Source organism: Schistocerca cancellata, chromosome 3, assembly GCF_023864275.1.
Source record: "Schistocerca cancellata isolate TAMUIC-IGC-003103 chromosome 3, iqSchCanc2.1, whole genome shotgun sequence".
Classification (NCBI taxonomy): domain Eukaryota; kingdom Metazoa; phylum Arthropoda; class Insecta; order Orthoptera; family Acrididae; genus Schistocerca; species Schistocerca cancellata.
The window spans coordinates 415,820,325-415,844,693 of NC_064628.1; the positions used below are offsets into that span (position 1 = coordinate 415,820,325).

The 24,369-nt window shown below is 39.5% G+C and overlaps 1 protein-coding gene across 1 annotated transcript in view; it reads left to right on the top strand.

Moving 5' to 3' along the window:
• LOC126176347 (diuretic hormone receptor-like) overlaps window positions 1-24,369 on the top strand; it is a 171,403-nt gene that overhangs the window by 106,101 nt on the left and 40,933 nt on the right. The window contains exon 6 of the mRNA XM_049923499.1: window positions 18,995-19,065. Coding sequence (XP_049779456.1) covers window positions 18,995-19,065 — 71 coding nt within the window. The remainder of the gene's footprint in view (window positions 1-18,994; window positions 19,066-24,369) is intronic.

The window sequence follows — 24,369 nt, forward strand, 5'->3', positions numbered from 1 at the left end:
TGAAATTAAGGCCTATATTTGATACCAGTAGATTTCTCTTGGCCAGGAATGCCCTTTTGTCCAGTGACAGTTTCCTTTTTATGTTCTTGTTCTGTCCGTCATGGGTTAGCTCGCTGCCTATGTAGCAGAGTCCATGACGACATCTGCTTCGTGGTCTTCAATTCTGATGTTATTTTTCTCAGATCTGATCTATTATAAATGGTTCTGAAATCCTGCGACAGTGAAAACAATAGGTATGTTTATAAATAACTCATCTGCTATCAGTCACGATTTTCTTTATTTTATTTTTCGCACGACGCGTTTCGGGAAATGATTCCCATTTCCAAGTGCGTTTTTTGTGTTTGTTATGTCACTCCTATGTGATGTTGTCGATGTGTAAGATTCTGCTTCAATTTGTTGACATTACTGCAATATATAATAAAACACGCGATTTTTAGTTGGTTGTCGATTTTTTTGTGAAGTTAGTGGCGAAATTTAGAAGAATTTGTTTCCTCATAGTCCATTTGTGCAGAGTCTCACACGCACTAAACATCACACATAACTTGTACACTTCTACATACCGAAAACATTTTCATAAGCAAAACAGTGACACAGATGTTCTTACAAGTAGTCAACAGAGAATGACATAACAGGCCTTCCACAGAGTATGATATGTTTTTGCACAGGGTTTATTTACCTTAACAATTTGGAATATAATTTACTTACGTTAATTTTATTATTGTGCTTATTTCTATGTGTTACTATTTTTATTTAAATATGCTGTCGAAAGATCTAAAGAAACACACTGATTCACTTTCAAGTTTTTCATTTCATATTTTATCTTCATATTTTCTGTAATGCGAATATATCTCCAGTTCATCTAGCAAATCCATTTTTTGTCCTTTATTTAGTCAGTGGAGAACTTTTTCTGCTCTTTTTTTCCAAATGGGTGTCCTGTTTTATGAACATGTGTTGTTATGGCTGATGTAGTGTGTCTGTTGTGTGTATAGACTTTTATGTGCTCTGTGTAACTGGTGTTGAAATTTCGGCCTGTTTATCCCAGCTTGAACAGGGAGCATTCCTGGGATGTGACCTTGTATATTCCAGAGTCTGAGTATGCATCATGCTTACACTTTATATTGTGTATTATTCTTTGTTGTAGTTTATTAGATGCAGAAAATCCAATTTTTACTTTGTGATTTTTGAAAATATCTGCAATCTTCTGTGATTCATTTCCAATGCGTGAGATACCAGACATACAGTTGTTTTTCTCTTTTTCTTCTGTGGCGCATTTTGTGACTGACTCTTTCTTCACTTTGCCTAAGATTGTGTGAACCATGGAAGCATTGTACCCATTGGCAACTTCAATCTTTTTCTCTGTGTTTATTTTTTGTTGCATGTTTTCTTGGAGGAGGAGGAGATTAGTGTTTAACGTCCCGTCGACAGCGAGGTCATTAGAGACGGAGCGCAAGCTCGGGTGAGGGAAGGATGGGGAAGGAAATCGGCCGTGCCCTTTCAAAGGAACCATCCCGGCATTTGCCTGTAGCGATTTAGGGAAATCACGGAAAACCTAAATCAGGATGGTCGGAGACGGGATTGAACCGTCGTCCTCCCGAATGCGAGTCCAGTGTGCTAACCACAGAGCCACCTCGCTCGGTCATGTTTTCTTGGTTCAATGGGATTTCAGCCATAGCAATATATGTACATAGTACAGGACACCCATCTGGAAAATAGAGCAAAATGTCAAAGTACTCAACCAACTAAATAAAGGACATAAAATGCGTTTACTAGAAGAACTGGAGGTATCTTCGCATTAAAGAAAATATGAAGATAAAATATGAAATGAACAACTTGAAAGTGAATCAGTGAGTTTCTTTAGATCTTTCGACAGCATATTTAAATAAAAATAGTAACACATAGAAATAAGCACAATAATAAAATTGACGTAAGTAAATTATGTTCCAAATTGTTAAGGTAAATAACCTCTGTACAAAAACATATCATAATCTGTGAGAGGCCTATAATGTCATTCTCTGTTGACTACTTGTAAGATCATCTGTGTCACTGTTTTGCTTATGAAAATGTTTTCGGTATGTAGAAGTGTACAAGTTATGTGTGATGTTCAGTGTGTGTGAGACTCTGCACAAATGGACCATGAGGAAACTTGTAACACTACCGCCCTGTCGGACGTGCGTTAGCTCAATAAAGCTTGTACTGTAATAAGTTCACGGGCTTCACCTTGTAAACAAGGATTTAGTACATAAGTTGACCGCGTGTACCTAATGGAAGCAATTCGGACTTATATTCAGTCAGTAACTACAGTGATGCGTCAAGCAAATGTAAAGTACAATTACGCGTTCGCATGGACAAGAAGTACACACAGTAGATACTACCAACGATTAATAATACGGTCGCCAGCCTACTTAGGCATTGAGTGAGTTTTTCCCTGTACAAGTGTGTACATGTACAAGCATAACAACACGTAATACTGTTACGTTATAAGACAAAGTTTGGCATAGGAAAAATCCACTGAACTAAAGTTCTCTCCTTTTGTATTAATTTGGACGAGCTAAATTACACAACACCACACAGCAATGATTACTACGCACTGCATTTTGTATATTGATCAGACTGAAATCGGGCATAGATTACCCTAGAATTAGCAATTTTGAAAACACACATACAATGTCACTATTAAAATTGGAAAAAACACTAATATACTTAGGTTTGATATAGAAATTTACTTTACTGTTCAAATCTGATCCGTACACTTCAAAATGAGCAAGAATGGGCAAGAGAAGGGGGGGGGCCCTGAAACTTTTACGGTCGTTATATTGAAACTAGTAAGTCCTGGAGGTAAATTAACACTCAAAATTATCAATCTGTGGATAACTATACTTTTCTTAATTTTGAATTAATTAGTTATCATTATTTCAGTCACAAATGAATAAAATAACATTGCTAGCTCAATTCAAAATTTATCTTTCAATTTAATCACACTGTAGTTCTTTACTAACATTTACATTGGCACTCCTAACTTTCAAACTGCTTTATAGCTTAAATTGGGCTGCAGATAATTTAGTACTAACTGTAAACTTTCAATTCGGGATACCCGGGTTACACAATATGTGGTAAGGACCCTGTCTAGGTCAATGATAAGGATAAGTGATGGCTAAGGCAATTCTGGTAAAAGTCGCGTTATTATTGAACAGTCAGAACAGTTTCAACACTGGTCCACACAGATACACTTCTAAAGATGAAATAAATGTTTAACCTGTGCACGTCGTTGCGGCGGATGGCGGGCAGCGAGATAGCGGGCAGCACAGCACACATACAAGCTCGGCTAAGGCTCACAGTCTCGGCGCTTTCATTCTTCTTAGCGTCGTAATCTTTCCAGTTTTGTGCCTGAGAATATAGCCATGCCAAGTAGTCGTCGGAATCGGTCCATCCGAGGCTCAATGGAATCCACTTTTCCTAGATAGCCTCCTCGGTACAGTACATGTTCCTCTGACCGATGCTCAACTCCGACTGTTTTACTGAGCCCGTTGTGCCGAACCGCGCCAGTGTGCGTTTTCCCGCACTCGCCTGCATCCACCTTTTCCCGCGCCCCTACAGGTAGGGTATTCACCACAGGTTTTCTACTACACATATTCTAATGCATTACCTACGTATGGACCAAGTGTTTAAATTACAATTTTCACATTTTGCAATAGTTTTAACATTAAATACATTTCCTTTTGGTTATCAAATCGCTTGAAATCTAACATAAATAATAACATTCATTTCAAAAGTTGTGTACAGTTTCTTTAACATGACACGAAAAGGAAAAAAATCCAAAATAATATTTACATTATTTTACATAAATTCAGAAAGAAACATTTATCTAAATGCATAAAGAAAAAAATTATTATAGGTACATTATTGTTACACATGCCCCTGTTTCCAGAAAATTTTCTTAAGTCCAAATTTTATGGGAACACTAAATTTAACAATAATACACTGGTTCTGAATCTTCACGTAAATGTTCAAGAAGATTTACACTACATATTTCCTTCCACTCACTGTATATAGGTTCACACTATTTTAACATATTAAGACCAATTTCTTGTTATTTACTTGAGTGCCTTTTGCACAGTCCAACTTCCCACTTTAACATTACTAAAATAGCAATTTAATCATTTTTTCCCAAATTTCTTAAAGAAATAATTTAAAATTCTGGAATGCAAACATTTAACTACAAAAAACAAATGCATATTTCTTATACACTATAAAATAATCTGTCGATGCTCGCTTTGAATAGTAGTCCATTTCTTAACTTATTAAACAAAACACACGCACAAAATTTTCAGAAAATTATTTACACATATTTGCTACCTATTATGAGGAGTTGGGCAGTCCATCTCACTTCATATTGTCACATCCTCTGGATCACATTTACAATTTTCCATCGACTATTTATCTGCCCTCATTGGTATTTGGCAGTCCTTCATATTATGGTTCATACACTGCCCATTTTCATTTTTGACAGTTCCATCTTTTATCTGGCTGATAGCATTATCCTTTCTTTTCAGTCCTTTCCTCCATACATTTTTACAGTTACAGTACAATTGGTAATCTGAAACTCACATAACTACATTAGCACACTTTCAATGGTATACAGACATTTACAAAGATTAATTACATCTGAAATAACTTGGTTTCAGCATAAGATACAGCACAATTACTCGTTCCTGGGAACATACAGTTTCAGGTCCACAATATTTCTTACACCTAAAGGTCTTTTGGATTTTGGGTAGATTAGGTAGTAAGCATTGTCATGTGGAATATTCTGTATTATATATGGTCCATTATAAATATATTTAAATTTTGAAATCTCATGGTTTAGTTCACTAGATTTTTCGTGGGTTTTTAAAAGAACATAATCTCCAATTTTAAATTTTGAAACTTTTAGATTTTTTTTGTTTCTTCTAGATCTAGATTCGGCTTTTTGCTTTGCCCTTTTTATTACCAATTCTTTCTTTTGATTCAATCCCAAACTTGTACAAGGTGGAAACTCTAATTTTTCTTCAATTAAACTTTTACTACTTTTACCTAACAAAATTTCTTCCGGTGGGAACCCTGTAGTTTCATGATGTAATGTGTTCATGACATTCTCAAAATCCGATATGAATCTGCCCCAGACTCTATTTCAACAAAACAATAATTCAATTTCAGATAACACTGAGCTACAGTAATAATAAAGTCATACATAATATTAATAATATCTACAAATACAGCATCCTGCCCCTGCTCGTCTCTTTATTAACAAGACAGTCTTTTATGGTTCATAAAACAGTCACTTAAGTCCGGTGGCTTCTTAGGCCTCTGGAGTTCAAAGTCTTTGCTTACTTGAACTCTTCGCAAAATGAACACTGAGTCGTCAGGCGGCTCTTTCTTTCTTTGTTCAGTCACAACATCTGGATTTTGTTTTGACACTTCGTCGTCGTTAGGTACAATATCGTACTTAACTACATCCCCTTTAATTTCACTGATTTTTTCATATCCTCTTTCAGTAAAAGTATATTCACTTTCTTTTACCCGAAAAATACATCTTCACTAGAGTCATCACTACTCTCTTCCTCCACATCAGATTCATTTAAGTACGCTACTTTTGCACAACAGGGAAAGTTAGTATATTCAATTTTGTCTGTATTAGCGTATCTTTCATCATCTAAACTATCGTCGGAATCCGACCATTCTGGATCGCTTTCAGGTTCTAACATAAAAGCTTTTCTGAGACAGGCACTAAGTTCCTCCTCGGTATTGTCGTCAGGCTTAGATTTTAATTCAATCTCCTCTTTTGGCGAAACGGCCTCATCATCAGCTTTATTTACATCTACTATGACTTCATATTCGGTGTAATCCTCGTGGACTTTAATTACTTTCATGTAATCATCTACCCCTTCTCCACAGTGCCTCTCGGTAGCAGCTTGTACTATTGGCGGATTGTTAGCAGAAGTTATTTCTTCGTCAATGCTGAGGATTTCATCCTCCAAATCCTTCCTATCATTAACCTTCCTCTTATCGGCAGCACGCGTACTTTGTGCGGCTCTATTTATTCTCCCCTCTTCAAATTTGGGCCACGTCACTTTATTGACGCCCCTATCATTTCCTTTTCTATTAACTAATTTCTTTGCCTCATACTCCTTCTTAAAATCCTCCCACTCACATTGCTTTAGGACCTTGTACAGATCGTCGATCTGCAGACGCCAATCAGTTACTTCTGCTAATTCATTACCGCCCTTTACCTCATTGCAAACACTGCTAACCGCACCTCTCTGTGTACTCACAGTCTCATTTATTGTTTCCTTTGCCACGAAATTATCACTCGTAAAATTTTCATTATCTCTTACGGCTACGTTCGTACCTACTGCTGCCATATTGCTAGCGGCTTCTCTCTGAACAGATGTTCCGCTAGGCTGGGCCGTTGCCCTCTGATGCTCCACTCGCCTGTTAACCTGGAGTATTCTGTACGGCCGAGATGACTCATGCTGGCTCGCACCTGACGCTTGTCTCGCCACAACACGTTGCGTCGTTTCACTCCTGTCTCTAACCTGTCTCATTACATTACGGTCGGTCCGATATCTTTTCTTAAATCGGGGCCGGTATGTATTGTCCGCTTCCGTTTGGCCCGCAACGTTCGCGGAAATTAGTTTCCCGCGTCGTTATTATTTTGCGCGGCATACCCTCTACCGCGACCTGGATTATTTCCTCTGCCTCTTCCTCTTCCTCTTCCTCTCTGTATTATATTGACGCGAAATCCATCGCCGTCATTTCGTTCGTCATTGTGTCGGTTATTATGGTTACCAAAGTTTTGATAATTGGCACGACTTGCGCGCCAATGGTCTTCGTCTTCGACCCTTTCCAGAAATGCTTGGAAGCTACGATGGTTGCTTCCTACATACCTTTTTGAATCTTCTGGGAGCTTTTTATACAGTTCCCAGATAATTTCTGAATCTGATCTTCGGCCTCTTAAATGCGTCAATTTCCGGTACCAATACTCGCAGAAATCTTTCAAAGACTTCCTGCCCCTGTTATCATGCTGTTTGGCCATGATAAACTCGCGCCATAAATGGTCCTGCTTTTGTTCAGACCAATATTCTTCTGTAAATCTTTGCCTGAATTCTTCGAACGTCATTCGTTCGGTATTTAAATTTATTCCCCAGTGCTTAGCGTCACCTGCTAAGGCGCTAATTACAACGTTTGTCTTTTCCTGATCAGACAAGTGCTCAGGAAATACTCTCTCGCAATTTTTGATGAAATCTAATGGATGCCACCCGTTATGTTTCTTGGCGGGATCGAAGCGTTCCTCACCTTCTAATAGCTTCGTAATTGGTGTGCCATTACAGACAACACCAGGCCTATCTTTTATTTTTCTCTCCAGATCGAAAATTCTGCCTTGAATTTCCGTAGTATTTTGTTCACAATTTTGAATACATCCGGTTACTATTTCACCTAAATCTCTTCCAGTGTCCGAAACTACCTTTTTCAATTGTGATATTCCGTGTTGACATTCGTTTACGATCTCAGTTTTAAGACCGAAAACTTTTTCGTCTACCTTAGTTACAACCAGAGGTTCTACTTTCTCTTGGATGTTGAGAATTTCAACATCGAATCTACCGTTAATGTTACCAATTTCCTCCTGCATAGTATCCATATTTTTGTTAATGGTGTCAATTTCAAATTTCATATTATTTACCACAGAACTTAAATTTCCCACTTTTTGTTCTACTTGCTCTATTTGTTTACTAATTCTAATTCCTTGATCTTTGACCTGTGCTTTAATTTGATCAACGTGTGTTTTAAGCTACTCATTCTGTGTTTGGAGCTGCTCGTCAACGTGTATTTTAAGCTGATTAACCTGATTGCCGACTTGTTTTTGAAGCTGATCATTCTGTCCTGCAATTTGTTTGGTTAATTGTTCAAATAAGTCGTTCATGCTTAAAATTTTTACACTGTTTTGTCCTACGAAATCGGTGTGTTCCGATTCTACTTCAGAAATTTCTTTCGGTTCTTTCTTTATCTGTGTTGAATCAAATATGTCAGTGGATTCGTTCACGTACCCACTATTATCTACAAAGTCACCCTCTGCTTCCTGTTTTGTCCCTTGCTGTGTTCGAGACGATCTCGATATTTCAATCTGTTCATTGACGTGTTCATGGTATTGTATGTACGCCAATTGTCTTCCGCTAACGCCATCTGTTATCTGGCCGCGTAAACTCCGGCTACTGCCAGCCGCATTCTCCATTTCACTCGGCACATCTACCCTGTCTACGTTTCTGTCCATTTTAAATGCCAACTGTACCCCACTATTATACTTGACTCACACTGCAGTTTATTTTACTAAACTTTATTGCTATTCGAGCCACTGAACATCCACTGTTCGGTCTTTACATTAATTTGTAACCGACCACAACTGGATGTCCTGTCACCGGGAAGCCACTTGTAACCCTACCGCCCTGTCGGACGTGCGTTAGCTCAATAAAGCCTGTACTGTAATAAGTTCACGGGCTTCACCTTGTAAACAAGGATTTAGTACATAAGTTGACCGCGTGTACCTAATGGAAGCAATTCGGACTTATATTCAGTCAGTAACTACAGTGATGCGTCAAGCAAATGTAAAGTACAATTACGCGTTCGCATGGACAAGAAGTACACACAGTAGATACTACCAATGATTAATAATATGGTCGCCAGCCTACTTAGGCATTGAGTGAGTTTTTCCCTGTACAAGTGTGTACATGTACAAGCATAACAACACGTAATACTGTTACGTTATAAGACAAAGTTTGGCATAGGAAAAATCCACTGAACTAAAGTTCTCTCCTTTTGTATTAATTTGGACGAGCTAAATTACACAACACCACACAGCAATGATTACTACGCACTGCATTTTGTATATTGATCAGACTGAAATCGGGCATAGATTACCCTAGAATTAGCAATTTTGAAAACACACATACAATGTCACTATTAAAATTGGAAAAAACACTAATATACTTAGGTTTGATATAGAAATTTACTTTACTGTTCAAATCTGATCCGTACACTTCAAAATGAGCAAGAATGGGCAAGAGAAGGGGGGGGGCCCTGAAACTTTTATGGTCGTTATATTGAAACTAGTAAGTCCTGGAGGTAAATTAACACTCAAAATTATCAATCTGTGGATAACTATACTTTTCTTAATTTTGAATTAATTAGTTATCATTATTTCAGTCACAAATGAATAAAATAACATTGCTAGCTCAATTCAAAATTTATCTTTCAATTTAATCACACTGTAGTTCTTTACTAACATTTACATTGGCACTCCTAACTTTCAAACTGCTTTATAGCTTAAATTGGGCTGCAGATAATTTAGTACTAACTGTAAACTTTCAATTCGGGATACTCGGGTTACACAATATGTGGTAAGGACCCTGTCTAGGTCAATGATAAGGATAAGTGATGGCTAAGGCAATTCTGGTAAAAGTCACGTTATTATTGAACAGTCAGAACAGTTTCAACACTGGTCCACACAGATACACTTCTAAAGATGAAATAAATGTTTAACCTGTGCACGTCGTTGCGGCGGATGGCGGGCAGCGAGATAGCGGGCAGCACAGCACACATACAAGCTCGGCTAAGGCTCACAGTCTCGGCGCTTTCATTCTTCTTAGCGTCGTAATCTTTCCAGTTTTGTGCCTGAGAATATAGCCATGCCAAGTAGTCGTCGGAATCGGTCCATCCGAGGCTCAATGGAATCCACTTTTCCTAGATAGCCTCCTCGGTATAGTACATGTTCCTCTGACCGATGCTCAACTCCGACTGTTTTACTGAGCCCGTTGTGCCGAACCGCGCCAGTGTGCGTTTTCCCGCACTCGCCTGCATCCACCTTTTCCCGCGCCCCTACAGGTAGGGTATTCACCACAGGTTTTCTACTACACATATTCTAATGCATTACCTACGTATGGACCAAGTGTTTAAATTACAATTTTCACATTTTACAATAGTTTTAACATTAAATACATTTCCTTTTGGTTATCAAATCGCTTGAAATCTAACATAAATAATAACATTCATTTCAAAAGTTGTGTACAGTTTCTTTAACATGACACGAAAAGGAAAAAAATCCAAAATAATATTTACATTATTTTACATAAATTCAGAAAGAAACATTTATCTAAATGCATAAAGAAAAAAATTATTATAGGTACATTATTGTTACAAACTGTAAGTACAAATTCTTCTAAATTTCGGAGCTAACTTCACAAAAAATCGACAACCAACTAAAAATCACGTGTTTTCTTACATACTGCAGTAAAGTCAACAAACTGAAGCAGAATCTCACACATCGACATCACATAGCAATAACATAACGAAGACACATAACGCACCTGAAAATGGGAATCATTTCCCGAAACGCGTCGTGCGAAAAATAAAATAAAGAAAATCGTGGCTGGTAGCAGATGAGTTATTTATAAACAAACCTATTGTTATTTTTCTCGCTGTTCTCATTTATGCTACTTCTGATCACTTTAGTCCTTCTTCAGTTTACTCAAACCATATTCTATACTCATTAGACTCATCTTTCCGCTGAACGGATTCTGTAACTGTTTCCCACTTACGACAACATAGTCATGAACGAAATTTGTATATTACTGACATCGTTTTACCATGAATTTTAGACCCACTCTTGAACTTTTCCCTTATTTCCATCATTACCACTTAGACTTACATACTGGATAGTAGGGGTGAAACACTGCATTCCTGTATCACACCGTTTTTAATCCGAGAACGTCGTTCTTATTCTTCCAGGCTTACTGTTCCTTGTCGGTTCTTGTACATATTGTATATTACACGTCCTTCCGTACCGCTTACCCATATTTTTCTTAGAATTTCGAACATCTTGAATCATTTGATGTCGTTCTGCGCTTTTACAAGTCGACAAATCCTATTAACCTGTCTTGGTTTTTCTTCAACCTTGCCTCCAGTCCAACCGTAATCTTAGAACTGTCTCTCTCGTCCCTTTACGTTTCCTAAGGCCAAACTGATAGCCATCGAACCGAAAACCTTTTGATAATTATTTGGTGACTGGCCTCTGTCTCTCTTGAGAAGGGTTGTGCTAACGCTATTAGTTCTGCATCTAAGTGGCCAGTAATGGAAAGCATCTACCGGTTGACGATGATCTTAAATTCCAGAGCAGAATATTTTTCAAGTGGTTCGTTATCTTAAAATAATGCGGTAACGTAGCAGTTTTATTGGTATTCTGCTGCTAAACATCTGGTAGATGTATGGGACTGTTGTACGAGTAGTTACTCCATGATCCGATGCGATCATATCACACATCGGCTATGACTGCGTTTACAGACTAGTAATAACTTTTGAATGTGTGTTATCTGAGACAGTAAAACAGTACATGTCACACACAATAAATTTTCGTTGCGGACTGTTAACAGCTAGCTCCAATACGAACAGATTACGGAACTGAAAATCCAGTTCTTCGTCAGAATCTCATTAATGCAGTAGCTCAATTTTTTTTTCAATTTGAATTACATTTTTGTGTTTTTCGATAGTGTTTCAGTCGGTCACATCCCTTGGACAAGATACTGTCTCTATAAAAGATTAGATGGCGTACATTTCGAGGGACGGGTGCACTCTGGGTGTCGCAACTTGCAGACGCCGGGAGAATGAGATTATTCTGCATTCGCGCAGGGTGCTACTGAATAGTGGGAACGTGTGGGAACCTGAAAGGATACAAGGCTGTGCAGCACACCCTTTTCGGACAGCATTCAGCATCCACGCTTTCAAGCCGCACTGATGGCCGTCTGCGATAAGCCCTTTCGTTGCTGTCGGACTGTGTAAGTAAGGTTACACTTCCTCCACAATTCCGTGTACCATACGGTTTCTGTAATGCTGTACATAATTAGAAACATTTTACGATGTTGTGTTACTTTAGAGTATTGTTAAATACCTTGCGAACATTTGGAATGATAATTTCTCAAATGAGATCTAATTGAAGTTACATGTTGGTTGTTGTCTTCTTATATTTGCATATTGGCATATACTAGATTGGTGCGTAAGTTTGTAGGGTCTTTGATTTGTATGTTGATATTCCGGTTGCTGTGGGTTCATTTATCAATTGTCATTTTCTATTGGTAGTTCATTATTGCTATTTGAGTTTACATAGTGTCGTGTTTTCGTTTGGACATAGTGAGTGGAGATGTAGAGCCTAGAAAATTTAGTGCCAAGTGTATCAATCTGACGTTTCCGACATATTCTGCTGTTTATGTTCAATAGAGACGTGACCGCAGCGAAGGCAGTCAGAAACATTTGCGCCGTGTATGGGGATAATGCCAATGGACAAAGCACGGCAAGAAAATGGTGTTCTCGTTTTAAGTAGGATCGTTTTGATGTTAGTGACACTCTCCGCTCAGGAAGACCTTCTTTAATGAAAATCGTTTAAGCGCATTAATCTACAATGATCGAACTCAGTATACTCGAGAACTGGCAAATGTGATGAAGTGTAGTCACTCCACAATCGTGCAACATTTTCATGCAATGGGAAAGGTTAAAAAATCAGATGTGTGGGTACCGCATGCTCTAAGCCGAAATCACAAAAATCAGCGGGTGGCCATATGAGCATCTCTGCTTGCTCGTCACCAGTTGGCTGGTGAACAACCACAAAACTGTCCTGTATCGCTACTGAGGACGAGAAATAGTGTTTTTATGCTAACATAAGGAAAAGAGGAATGGTTGAGGCCAAACAGTGCACCAACTAACTGTACAAATATTTGCGCGCATCCACAAAAGGTAACGTTATGCATCTGGTGAAGCAGCGACGGTGTAGTGTACTACGAATTGCTTCCCCAAGGTGTAACCATAACTGCTGAAGTTTATTGTGCCCAACAGACACGTCTTGAAGACGCAGTCCCAGAATAACAACAAGGAAGACTGCGTTCAGTGATGCAACTCCACGATAATGCCCACCCCCGTTCCCCTAGACTGACAAGAAACACTATAAGAGAGTTGGGTTTGGAAGTCATCCGCACCCAACTTATTTTTCTGCTTTTCCCACTCAGATTTTCACCTGTGAGGCTCTCTATCGAAAAACCTGCAAGCGGCTTACTTTCCTGATGGAAAGATGAAAATGAGCTCCAAAAATGGCTCGACGAGTTCTCGTCACAATATCACGTGATTTCTAGAGTCGCGGAATCTAAAAATTACCCCATCGTTGGCAGACTGTTGGACGTAGTGAGGAGAATATGTTATCGAAGACTAAAGTCTCTGTCATGTGTAATTTTTGTGTTTATTAAAAGATTCTGGACCAACTCAGTAATTTAATTTGATATTTTTCTGTCACCGTACGCTGTACCTGATGACCGTGATGTTAGTTTTCTCAGTTGGCGACTGTAGTTACCATATTGTAGCAGTGGTCATCACATGACGCTTGTACAGTGTACAAAAAAGAAATTACGATGAGTGCGATGAGTACATTTAAAACAATTTGCTAATATTAATGCTTGGAGCATAAGATTCCGTACATTAATCTTAATGGAGCTTGGGAATAGGCCAACCTCTGACGCTCGACTAATTTTGTCAGCCTAATATCCTCTCTGTTTAGAAACAGCAGACAGAATAAGAGACAAATTGAGGGTATGCTCCTCGTGCTAACGTCGTAAGACTTCCATTACTTTGGTGTACCGAATACCAATTCGTCGCGTGCAGTTACCAATTGATATGGGTAGCTTGGCAACAAACTATGCCCTAGTGCTTTCTAAAGACTGAGGTACATGGCGCTTTGTCCAAAAGGGTGGCCTCGTTTTCGGAATAATCAAGTCTTACTTTCTTTTCTTCCTCTGATTCTTATTTGTGTTGCATAGCGAAGAACAGATTGGAAAAGATTGCGTAGGTTGTTGTATTGCAGGAACAATCGGCTTTTACTTCTGTGTTCATAACATCTTTTCTGTACGCCAGATGTGTCAGAAAATGATCGCAATAAATCAAAAATACTATCAGTCAAATAAATGCCTGAGACTTCAAGCAGATGTGAAGGTCATCATTAACGAAAGCTAAAAGACGTTGACATATATCACAAGGCGAACCTCAATGAAAGTCCAGGGTCGCAGCTGTTCTATGCTTTAGATACTCTCGGTTTTACCTCCTTCCTTTCCATTATAAATTGTTTTTATTTTAGATTGTAAAAAGATCTGTCATTAAAAATATACAAAAATTCAAAAAATTCACAAGTATGAAAATTGTTCCCTTTTTTCCGCCGTTATGCCCTCTTAAGAGAAAGATTTCGAAAGCAGATGTTAAGCTGTAATCAATATCCTGGAGCCGCTGTTGTCTCTGATCATATATTTTTGGTTATTAACTGCAGATAAAAACTGAAGAAGTTACGAATATGTAGTAAATGAAGATCATAAGATCCGTCAAAATCTAAGGAAGCATAGCAAAAGTGAGAGTGTAGATGGGAGGATCAGCTAATGATCGACAGAAACAGGAGAAAGGAATATTTTAGAACACGAAGGGAGTAGCTTAGAGAAATGAAAAATGGACGGCAGCTGAGGATTAGAGACGCAAAAGGCAGAGCCTAGTGAAAATCTTCAAATAGGGGTAATGCAGGAGTAGGTTTAATAATGAATAGGAAAATAGGAATGCGGGTAAGCTACTACAAACAGTATAGTGAACGCATTATTGTGGCCAAGATAGATACGAAGCCCACACCTACTACAGTAGTACAAGTTTATATGCCGACTAGCTCTGCAGATGACGAAGAAATTGAAGAAATGTATGATGAAATAAAAGAAATTATTCAGATAGTGAAGGGAGACGAAAATTTAATAGTCATGGGTGACTGGAATTCGAGTGTAGGAAAAGGGAGAGAAGGAAACGTAGTAGGTGAATATGGATTGGGGCTAAGAAATGAAAGAGGAAGCCGCCTGGTAGAATTTTGCACAGAGCACAACTTAATCATAGCTAACACTTGGTTTAAGAATCATGATAGAAGGTTGTATACATGGAAGAACCCTGGAGATACTAAAAGGTATCAGGTAGATTATATAATGGTAAGACAGAGATTTAGGAACCAGGTTTTAAATTGTAAGACATTTCCAGGGGCAGATGTGGACTCTGACCACAATCTATTGGTTATGACCTGTGGATTAAAACTGAAGAAACTGCAAAAAGGTGGGAATTTAAGGAGATGGGACCTGGATAAACTGAAAGAACCAGAGGTGGTACAGAGTTTCAGGGAGAGCATAAGGGAACAATTGACAGGAATGGCGGAAAGAAATACAGTAGAAGAAGAATGGGTAGCTTTGAGGGATGAAGTAGTGAAGGCAGCAGAGGATCAAGTAGGTAAAAAGACGAGGGCTAGTAGAAATCCTTGGGTAACAGAAGAAATATTGAATTTAATTGATGAAAGGAGAAAATATAAAAATGCAATAAATGAAGCAGGCAAAAAGGAATACAAACGTCTCAAAAATGAGATCGACAGGAAGAGCAAAATGGCTAAGCAGGGATGGCTAGAGGACAAATGTAAGGATGTAGAGGCGTATCTCACTAGGGGTAAGATAGATACTGCCTACAGGAAAATTAAAGAGACCTTTGGAGATAAGAGAACCACTTGTATGAACATCAAGAGCTCAGATGGAAACCCAGTTCTAAGAAAAGAAGGGAAAGCAGAAAGGTGGAAGGAGTATATAGAGGGTCTATACAAGGGCGATGCACTTGAGGACAATATTATGGAAATGGAAGAGGATGTAGATGAAGATGAAATGGGAGATACGATACTGCGTGAAGAGTTTGACAGAGCACTGAAAGACCTGAGTCGAAATAAGGCCCCCGGAGTAGACAACATTCCATTGGAACTACTGACGGCCTTGTGAGAGCCAGTCCTGACAAAACTCTACCATCTGGTGAGCAAGATGTATGAAACAGGCGAAATACCCTCAGACTTCAAGAAGAATATAATAATTCCAATCCCAAAGAAAGCAGGGGTTGACAGATGTGAAAATTACCGAACAATCAGTTTAATAAGCCACAGCTGCAAAATACTAACACGAATTCTTTACAGACGAATGGAAAAACTAGTAGAAGCCGACCTCGGGGAAGATCACTTTGGATTCCGTAGAAATACTGGAACACGTGAGGCAATACTGACCTTACGACTTATCTTAGAAGAAAGATTAAGGAAAGGCAAACCTACGTTTCTAGCATTTGTAGACTTAGAGAAAGCTTTTGACAATGTTGACTGGAGTACTCTGTTTCAAATTCTAAAGGTGGCAGGGGTAAAATACAAGGAGCGAAAGGCTATTTACAATTTGTACAGAAACCAGATGGCAATTATAAGAGTCAAGGGACATGAAAGGGAAGCAGTGGTTGGGAAGGGAGTAAGACAGGGTTGTAGCCTCTCCCTGATGTTATTCAATCTGTATATTGAGCAAGCAGTAAAGGAAACAAAAGAAAAATTTGGAGTAGGTATTTAAATCCATGGAGAAGAAATAAAAACTTTGAGGTTCGCCGATGACATTGTAATTCTGTCAGAGACAGCAAAGGACTTGGAAGAGCAGTTGAACAGAATGGATGGTGTCTTGAAGGGAGGATATAAGATGAACATCAACAAAAACAAAACGAGGATAATGGAATGTAGTCGAATTAAGTCGGGTGATGTTGAGGGTATTAGATTAGGAAATGAGACACTTAAAGTAGTAAAGGAGATTTGCTATTTGGGGAGCAAGATAACTGATGATGGTCGAAGTAGAGAGGATATAAAATGTAGACTGGCAATGGCAAGGAAAGCGTTTCTGAAGAAGAGAAATTTGTTAACATCGAGTATAGATTTAAGTGTCAGGAAGTCATTTCTGAAAGTATTTGTATGGAGTGTAGCCATGTATGGAAGGGAAACATGGACGGTAAATAGTTTGGACAAGAAGAGAATAGAAGCTTTTGAAATGTGGTGCTACAGAAGAATGCTGAAGATTAGATGGGTAAATCACATAACTAATGAGGAAGTATTGAATAGGATTGGGGAGAAGAGAAGTTTGTGGCACAACATGACCAGAAGAAGGGATCGGTTGGTAGGACATGTTCTGAGGCATCAAGGGATCACCAATTTAGTATTGGAGGGCAGCGTGGAGGGTAAAAATCGTAGGGGGAGACCAAGAGATGAATACACTAAGCAGATTCAGAAGGATGTAGGTTGCAGTAGGTACTGGGAGATGAAGAAGCTTGCACAGGATAGAGTAGCATGGAGAGCTGCATCAAACCAGTCTCAGAGTGATGATCACAACAACAACAACAACAGTGAAAATCTCTGGATAGCACAAGTGATACTGAATTTAACTGACCAAAGTAGAAAATATGAAGACGCAGGAAATACAACTAGCGAAAAGAACACAGACGTCTAAAAATGATTGACAGAAAGTGCAAAATGGCTAAGCGGGAATGGTTAGAGAACAAATGTAAGGATTTAGAAGCATTATAATAACCCTCTGAGAATTTTTACCTGTCACGTACTTTGAGTGCCAGTTAAAATGGTTTTTCATGACTGGTTTTCAAAAGGATGTCAATAATTCTCCATGCGTCAGTTCGACTTAGCCCTTTCAGCGGTAAGAATGAATTAACAGAGCAATATCGCATTTAACCACCGACAGCAGACTAGCGACTTCCCCTCTATTGGAATTACAGTAAATGTACAAGTGCAGGTTAATGACACATGGACGACATATAGAAGTTTGGGTCTGACCACGGGGCGTGCTCGCAATTTTGGGGAAATCCACGTTCGATTTCCAATCCGGCACATGTTTTCAATGCCGTGATTGTATTCTACAACTGGAGATTGCACTTATTCCCAGCTGCGAGTACATTTCCTGAAAATAATTTCCGCTGAACATACAGCTACGTTATTGGAGGTTACATGGACCAAGCTACTTCTTTGCTTCACTCCAGTGGATAAGAGAGGTACGAGAGGATACTTTATTGGAGTGTGAACAGACTGCATCAGAAAACAGCCAGAGGCAGCGTAGACGAATGTAAGTTACTACTAACTAGCGAATTTTTGTCGTAGAGGCCTATGGCCAGCTGTGTATATCATCTGGCAGATAATCTTAATGATGACCATGATTATTCTTATTATTGTTATGAGCAACGGGTAAACAACAAGATTTCTTAAGGGTTAATGAAAATGACGGAGAATACTTTTGCAGTTTGCTAGGAGTGTGTAGAACAGAAACGGTGAAAAGTTATAAAGATCAGCTCAGGTGGCTGTCGGCCGGAAACTGTCGATGTTGGGAGATGCTTAACAAGACATCATCGAGCAACTGGCACAGATGCTGACACAAACCGACATCTGTCGCTGAGACTGATATCGATGTAATTATGGGTTTGTGGGACGGAGTTGACAACGTCACTCATAAATAATTCAGTACCTAGAATACTATTCTGGATTTTCACTAACAAGAATGGACATCAGAGCAGAAAGTAACACGGTGTAAGTTGCTGCCAACAGTGCTGCCAATTCTATCCGGGGTAGCATCGCCAGCAGTTACGCACAGCTGTCTGCATCACACTTAGTCTTACATCCAAAGATGTGTGCGTGCTGTGCTTCAGTTAACTTTGACGGAAATATTAGGTTGAAGTTTACAGCTGTTAAATCGAAGTTGAACGGGAAAATAACTTGGAAAATATTAAAGGAATATTCGGCATTACCCCTCTTTGAGGGTTAAATAAATACTCTGTTTGCAGTGTATTAATCTTTGTATTATATCTCTCTGGCTAGTAACGTAAATAAAGCTGTAAGAACGATATATGTTGTCCTGCAGTTATTATACAATACGTAAGACCACTCGTTTTGTTTTGTTTATGATTCAGCAAAGGTTCACGTTGATTCCACCCATTTGCAGGAAACTGTTAAGAGGAAGGAATTCATTTCCCTTCTAACACGTATACGTTTCATACATCATTGCCATTCATTCTTGCTACTGTGTTTCAGGCTGCCCTGCTCTCTTCGTAGCGATGTGGGGTCTCGTGAAGACTTTCGCGCCAAGAGAAAAAGACACTCAGGTGAGCAAAAATAAAATAAAAAGACTGAAATATACATGAGACAAATGTTTATGGCACCATTATTTGAGATACGTACGTTACTAGTACCACTTTTGTAAACAGACCACCACACTTTGGTTTACCTGAAAAGATTTCACGCTTATAATATGCAATAGCTGTATGGGTTTTAATTATCTATCTGCAGGCGTTACAGAAATCTAAAGGATACAAAACGTGTGTGCATATCCTTATTATCAGGTTGCTGTATAAGTTCGTAGCGTTTTTGTTTTGAATGTTGATACACGGGTTACTTTTTTTTTTTTTTTTTTTTTTTGAGCCATCAGTCTTGTGACTGTTTTGATCCGGCCCGCCACGTATTTCTCTCCTTCTCTCCTGTGCCATCCTCTTCATCCCAGAGTAGCAATTACGAGCTATGTCCTCAATTATTTGCAGGCTGTATTCCAATCTCTGTCTTACTCTACAGTTTTTCCCTCTGCATCTCCCTCTAGCACCATGAAAGTCATTCCGTCATGTCTTAACAGACGTATTATCATCCTACCCTTCCCCTTGTCATTGTTTTCCACATATTCCTTCCTCTCCGATTCTGCGCAGAAACTTCTCATTCCTTATATTATCATTCCACCTAATTTTCAACATTCGTCTGTAGCACCATATCTCAAATGCACCCATTCTCTTCTGTTCCGGTTTTCCCACAGATCATCTTTCACTGCCATACAATGGCAGCATACATTCTCAGAAATTTCTTCCTCAAATTAAGACCTATGTTTGATACGAGTAGACGTATCTTGGCCATGAATACCCTTATTTCCAGTGCTAGTTGGCTTTTGATGTCCTGCTAGATCTGTCCATCATTAGTTACTTTCCTGCGTAGGCAGCAGAATTCCTGAACTTCATCTACTTCGTGACCATCAATCCTGAAGTTAAGTTTCACGCTGTTCTCATTTCTGCTATTTCTCATTACTTTCGTCTTTCTTCCACTTCCTCTCGATCCACACTCAGTGCTCATTAGACTGTTCATTCCATTCAGCAGACCATGTAATTCTTCTTCACTTTCACATAGGATAGCAATGTCATTCGCGAGTCGTATTATTGATATCTTTCCACCTTGAATTTTAATTCCACTCCTGAACCTTTCGTTTGTTTATATCATTGCTTTTCCGATGTACAGATTGAACAGTAGGGGTGAAAGATTACTGCCCTGTCTTACATCCTTCTGAATCAGAGCACTTCGTTCTTGGTCGGCCTCTCTTACTATTCCCTCTTGGTTGCTCTTGTACATATTGTAGCTATATCATCCGCCTTTCCCTACAGCTTACACCGATCCTTTTCAAAATTTCGAACACCATCCACCGTTTTACATTGTCGAAAGCTTTTTGCAGGTCGACAAATCCTATGATCGTGTCTTGCTTTTTCTTTAGTCTCGCTATCATTGTTAACTGTAACTTCAGAATGGCCTCTATGGTGCCTTTACCTTTCCTAAAGCCAAACCGATCGTCTTATAACACATCCTAATTGTGTTTTTTATTCCTTAGTGTCGGATGGTACGTTACCAGACCTACACATTCTACACACTAACGTGAATAGATGTTTTGTCACAACTTCCCCCAAAGATTTTAGAAACTCTGATGGAATGTCAGCTATCCCTTCTGCCTTATTTGATTTCAAGTCCTCCAAAACTCATTCCAATTCTGATTATAGTACTGGATACTCTGTCTCTTCTAAATCGACTCTTGTTTCTTCTTCTGTCACATCAGACAAATCTTCCAGCTCATAGAGGCCTTCAATGTACTCTTCCCTTCTCTCTCCTCTGCATTTAACAGTGGAATACCTGCTGCATTCTTTATGTTACCAACCTTGCTTTTAGTTCCACCAAAGGGTGTTTTGACTCTCTAATATGGGGAAGCAGCCTTTCCGACAAACATTTCTTTTTCAAGAATGAGATGTTCACTCTGCAGCGGACAAGTGGGGCCAAGTGCTCTACCACCTGAGCTATCCAATCGCGACTCACGACCCGTCCTCACAACTTCAATTCTGCCAGTACCTCGTCTATTACCTTCCAAACTTCCCAAGTTTCGAGTCTCGGTCCGGAAAAAAAGTTTTAATCTGACAGGAAGTTTAATTTTTTTTTTCGATTTCCTCACATTTTCATGAAGCCATTTCGTCCTAGCGTCCCTGCACCTTCTATTTATTTTGTTCCTCAGTGACTTGTAGTTCTGTATTCCTGCTTTTAACTAAATTTTTTGTACTTCCTTGTTTCATCGATCAACTGAAGTATTTCTTCTGTTACCCGTGGTTTCTTCGAAATTACTTTCTTTGTACCTACGTTTTTGTTTCCAACTTCTGTGATTGCCCTTTTTCCTAAGATATCCATTTCTCTCCAATTGAGCGGCCTACTGAGCTATACCTAATTGCTCTATCTATAGCCTCGGAGAACTTCAAGCATATATCGTCATTCCTTAGTGTTTCCGTGTAATACTTCTTTGCTTGTCGATTCTTCCTGACTTATCTCTTGAGCTACAGCCTACTCTTCATCAACACTTAATTGTTATCTGAGTCTATATCTGCTCCTGCGCACGCCTTACGATCCGGTATCTGATTTCGGAATCTCTATCTGATCATGATGTAATCTAAATGAAATCTTCCCTTATCACCCGGCCTTTCCCTATTATACCTCCTGTTCTTGTGGCTCTTGAACAGAGTATTCGCTATTAATAGCTGAGATTTATTAGAGAACTCAGTTTGTCTTTGTCCTCTCTTATTCCTTGTGCCAAGCCCAAGTGCTGCTGTAACATTTACTTCTACTCCTTACTCTACAACCACTCCTCAGTCCTCCATACTGACTGTTAGTTTTTCATCTCTACCTGCGTATCCCTTTAATATCCTGATACACTTTCTCTATCTCTTCAGTTTTACCTTGCGATGTCGGCACTTATAGCTGAACTATCGTTCTAGATTTTGGTTTCCTGTCGATTCTGATAAGAGCAATCCTATCGGTGAACCGTTCACAGTAACAGTCTCTCTGACCACCCCCCTCCCCCCGTCCATCGTATCCTATTCATAACGAATCCTACTCCTGTTATCCAATTTTCTGCTGTTGCCGACATTACTGTATACTCATTTCACTGACTCCTAGTATATGTACATTGAGCCTTTCCATTTTTCTTATCAGATTTTCTAACTTTCCTGCCACAATAAAGTTTCTGACATTCCACGCCCCGACTCGTAGAACGTCATCCCTTCTTTGGTTATTCAATCTTATTCTCATGGTCACGTCCCCTTGGCAGTCCCCTCCCGGAAATCCGAAATGGGACTATTCCACAATCTTTTGCCGATGGAGAGAGATTATCATGCCACTTTTTCAATTACTGGCCACATGTCCTGTGGATACACGTTACGTGTCTTTAAGACTGTGGTTTCCATTGCCTTCTGCATGATCATGCCTTTGATCATTGCTTATTCTTCCGCCTTCAGGAGGAGTCTCTCACCCCAAGGACAACAGAGTGCCCTGAAACTCTGCCTTTGGCAGAATGAGGGTGAATTCTTTTGTCGAAAGACTTCGGCAGCCACTGCTGATTATTAATCAAAATTTAAGCGGTGGCGTGTTTCGAACGCGTGACCGAGGACATTTTCTGGTTTGTATGGTTCATTCAGCGATTGTAATTTTTTATTTGAAGTCCACTGTTGCTGTTTGATTTTACATATTGTCAGTTTATCGTTTGGAGAGAGTGAGTGGAGCTGTGGACGTTAGAAAATGGAGTTTCACGTGGATTTCAGTAAAGGGAAGGTAGCAACAGTTACAGGCAGAAACATTTGCGCCATGTATCGGGCTAATGTAATTGGACAGAGAACAGCAAGAAAATGGTTTTCTCGTTTTAATGGAAATGGAAATGAAGTAAATGCTTCTTGACAGAGCGTACCGGAACGATGCGAGAGACCCGCACCTCTGTACTAGGCAAGGTGGTTTGCCGTTGCCGTTGCCGTTGCCGTTGCCTTGCTCTGACCGTAATGTGGATGAATGATGACGATAACGAGGACACAATGACACCCAGTCATCTCGGGGCAGGTGAAAATCCCCGACCTCGCCGGGAATCGAACCCCGTGTTCGGGAAGCGATAATGCGACCGCGAGACCACGATCTGCGGCTTCTCGTTTTAAGGAGGATTTTTTCCATGTTAGTTACAGTCTGCGTTCTGGAAACCTTCAGGCTTTGATGAAGATCGTTTCAGCGCATTAATTTACAATGATCGAAGTCAGTGTACTCGAGACATGGCAAATGTGATGAACTGTGGTCACTGGACCTCGTGCGAGATTTGCGTGCAGTGAGGAAGGTTAAAAAATCTGGTGTATGGATGCCGCATGTTCTAAGCCAAAAGAAAAAAGGCCAGTGGATGGCCATATGTGCATGTCTGCTTCTCTCGTCCTCAGTTCGGTCGTGAACACCACCGACCATTCCTAACCTGTATTTTTATTGTTGACAACATATGGTATCTTTATGCTACCGCAAGAAAAAAGAAAGGAATTTTTGATCACAAGCAAAGCAGCAACCCACTGTACAAAGCCCTTAACGCCTCCACAAAATATTTGGTGGAACAGCGACGGTTTGGTGTATTAGGAAATGCTTCCTCGGAGTGTAGCCACCACTGCTGTCATTTATTGTCAACAACTAAGACGTCCTGTAGACGCGGTCCAAGGACGACGACCAGGAAAACTGGGTATAGTGATGCTACTCCACGACAACGCACTCCAGAATTTTTCTTGTCTGACAAAAACGTTGTACAGGAGTTTGTTTGGGTAGTCATTCCGCACCCACCGTAATCACCTGACCTTGCATCCTCCGATTTTCAGCTTTTCTGCTCTGAATCGAACTACCTTCAATGAAGTTCCTTTATGGATGAAAATGAGATTCGAACGTGACTGGACGAATTCTTCCGCTGAAAACCCACGTGATTTCTACAGTCACTGAATCAAACAGTTATTCCAGAGTTGGAAGACTGTTGTGAATAGCGAAGGAGAATTTATTGTTGATTGCTTAAGTCTCTGTTATGTGTATCTGTTGTGTTTGTTAAATTTATGAATAAATGCTACGAATTTATCCATCAACCTAAAACTAATCATACCCCTTTTTATGAACTACCCGCCCTGTGTTGGAGTAACAATAAGCATAAATTAAATATGAAATTTTTATCCATCCACCATAACGCAGATAAATACAGTTAGACGTGTAGTTTGTGAGTAGTGTAAGAAAGCTCGATACTTTGGAATGTCGATCCACCTCTCATAAAAAGAACGTTCGTAGTATGCTTT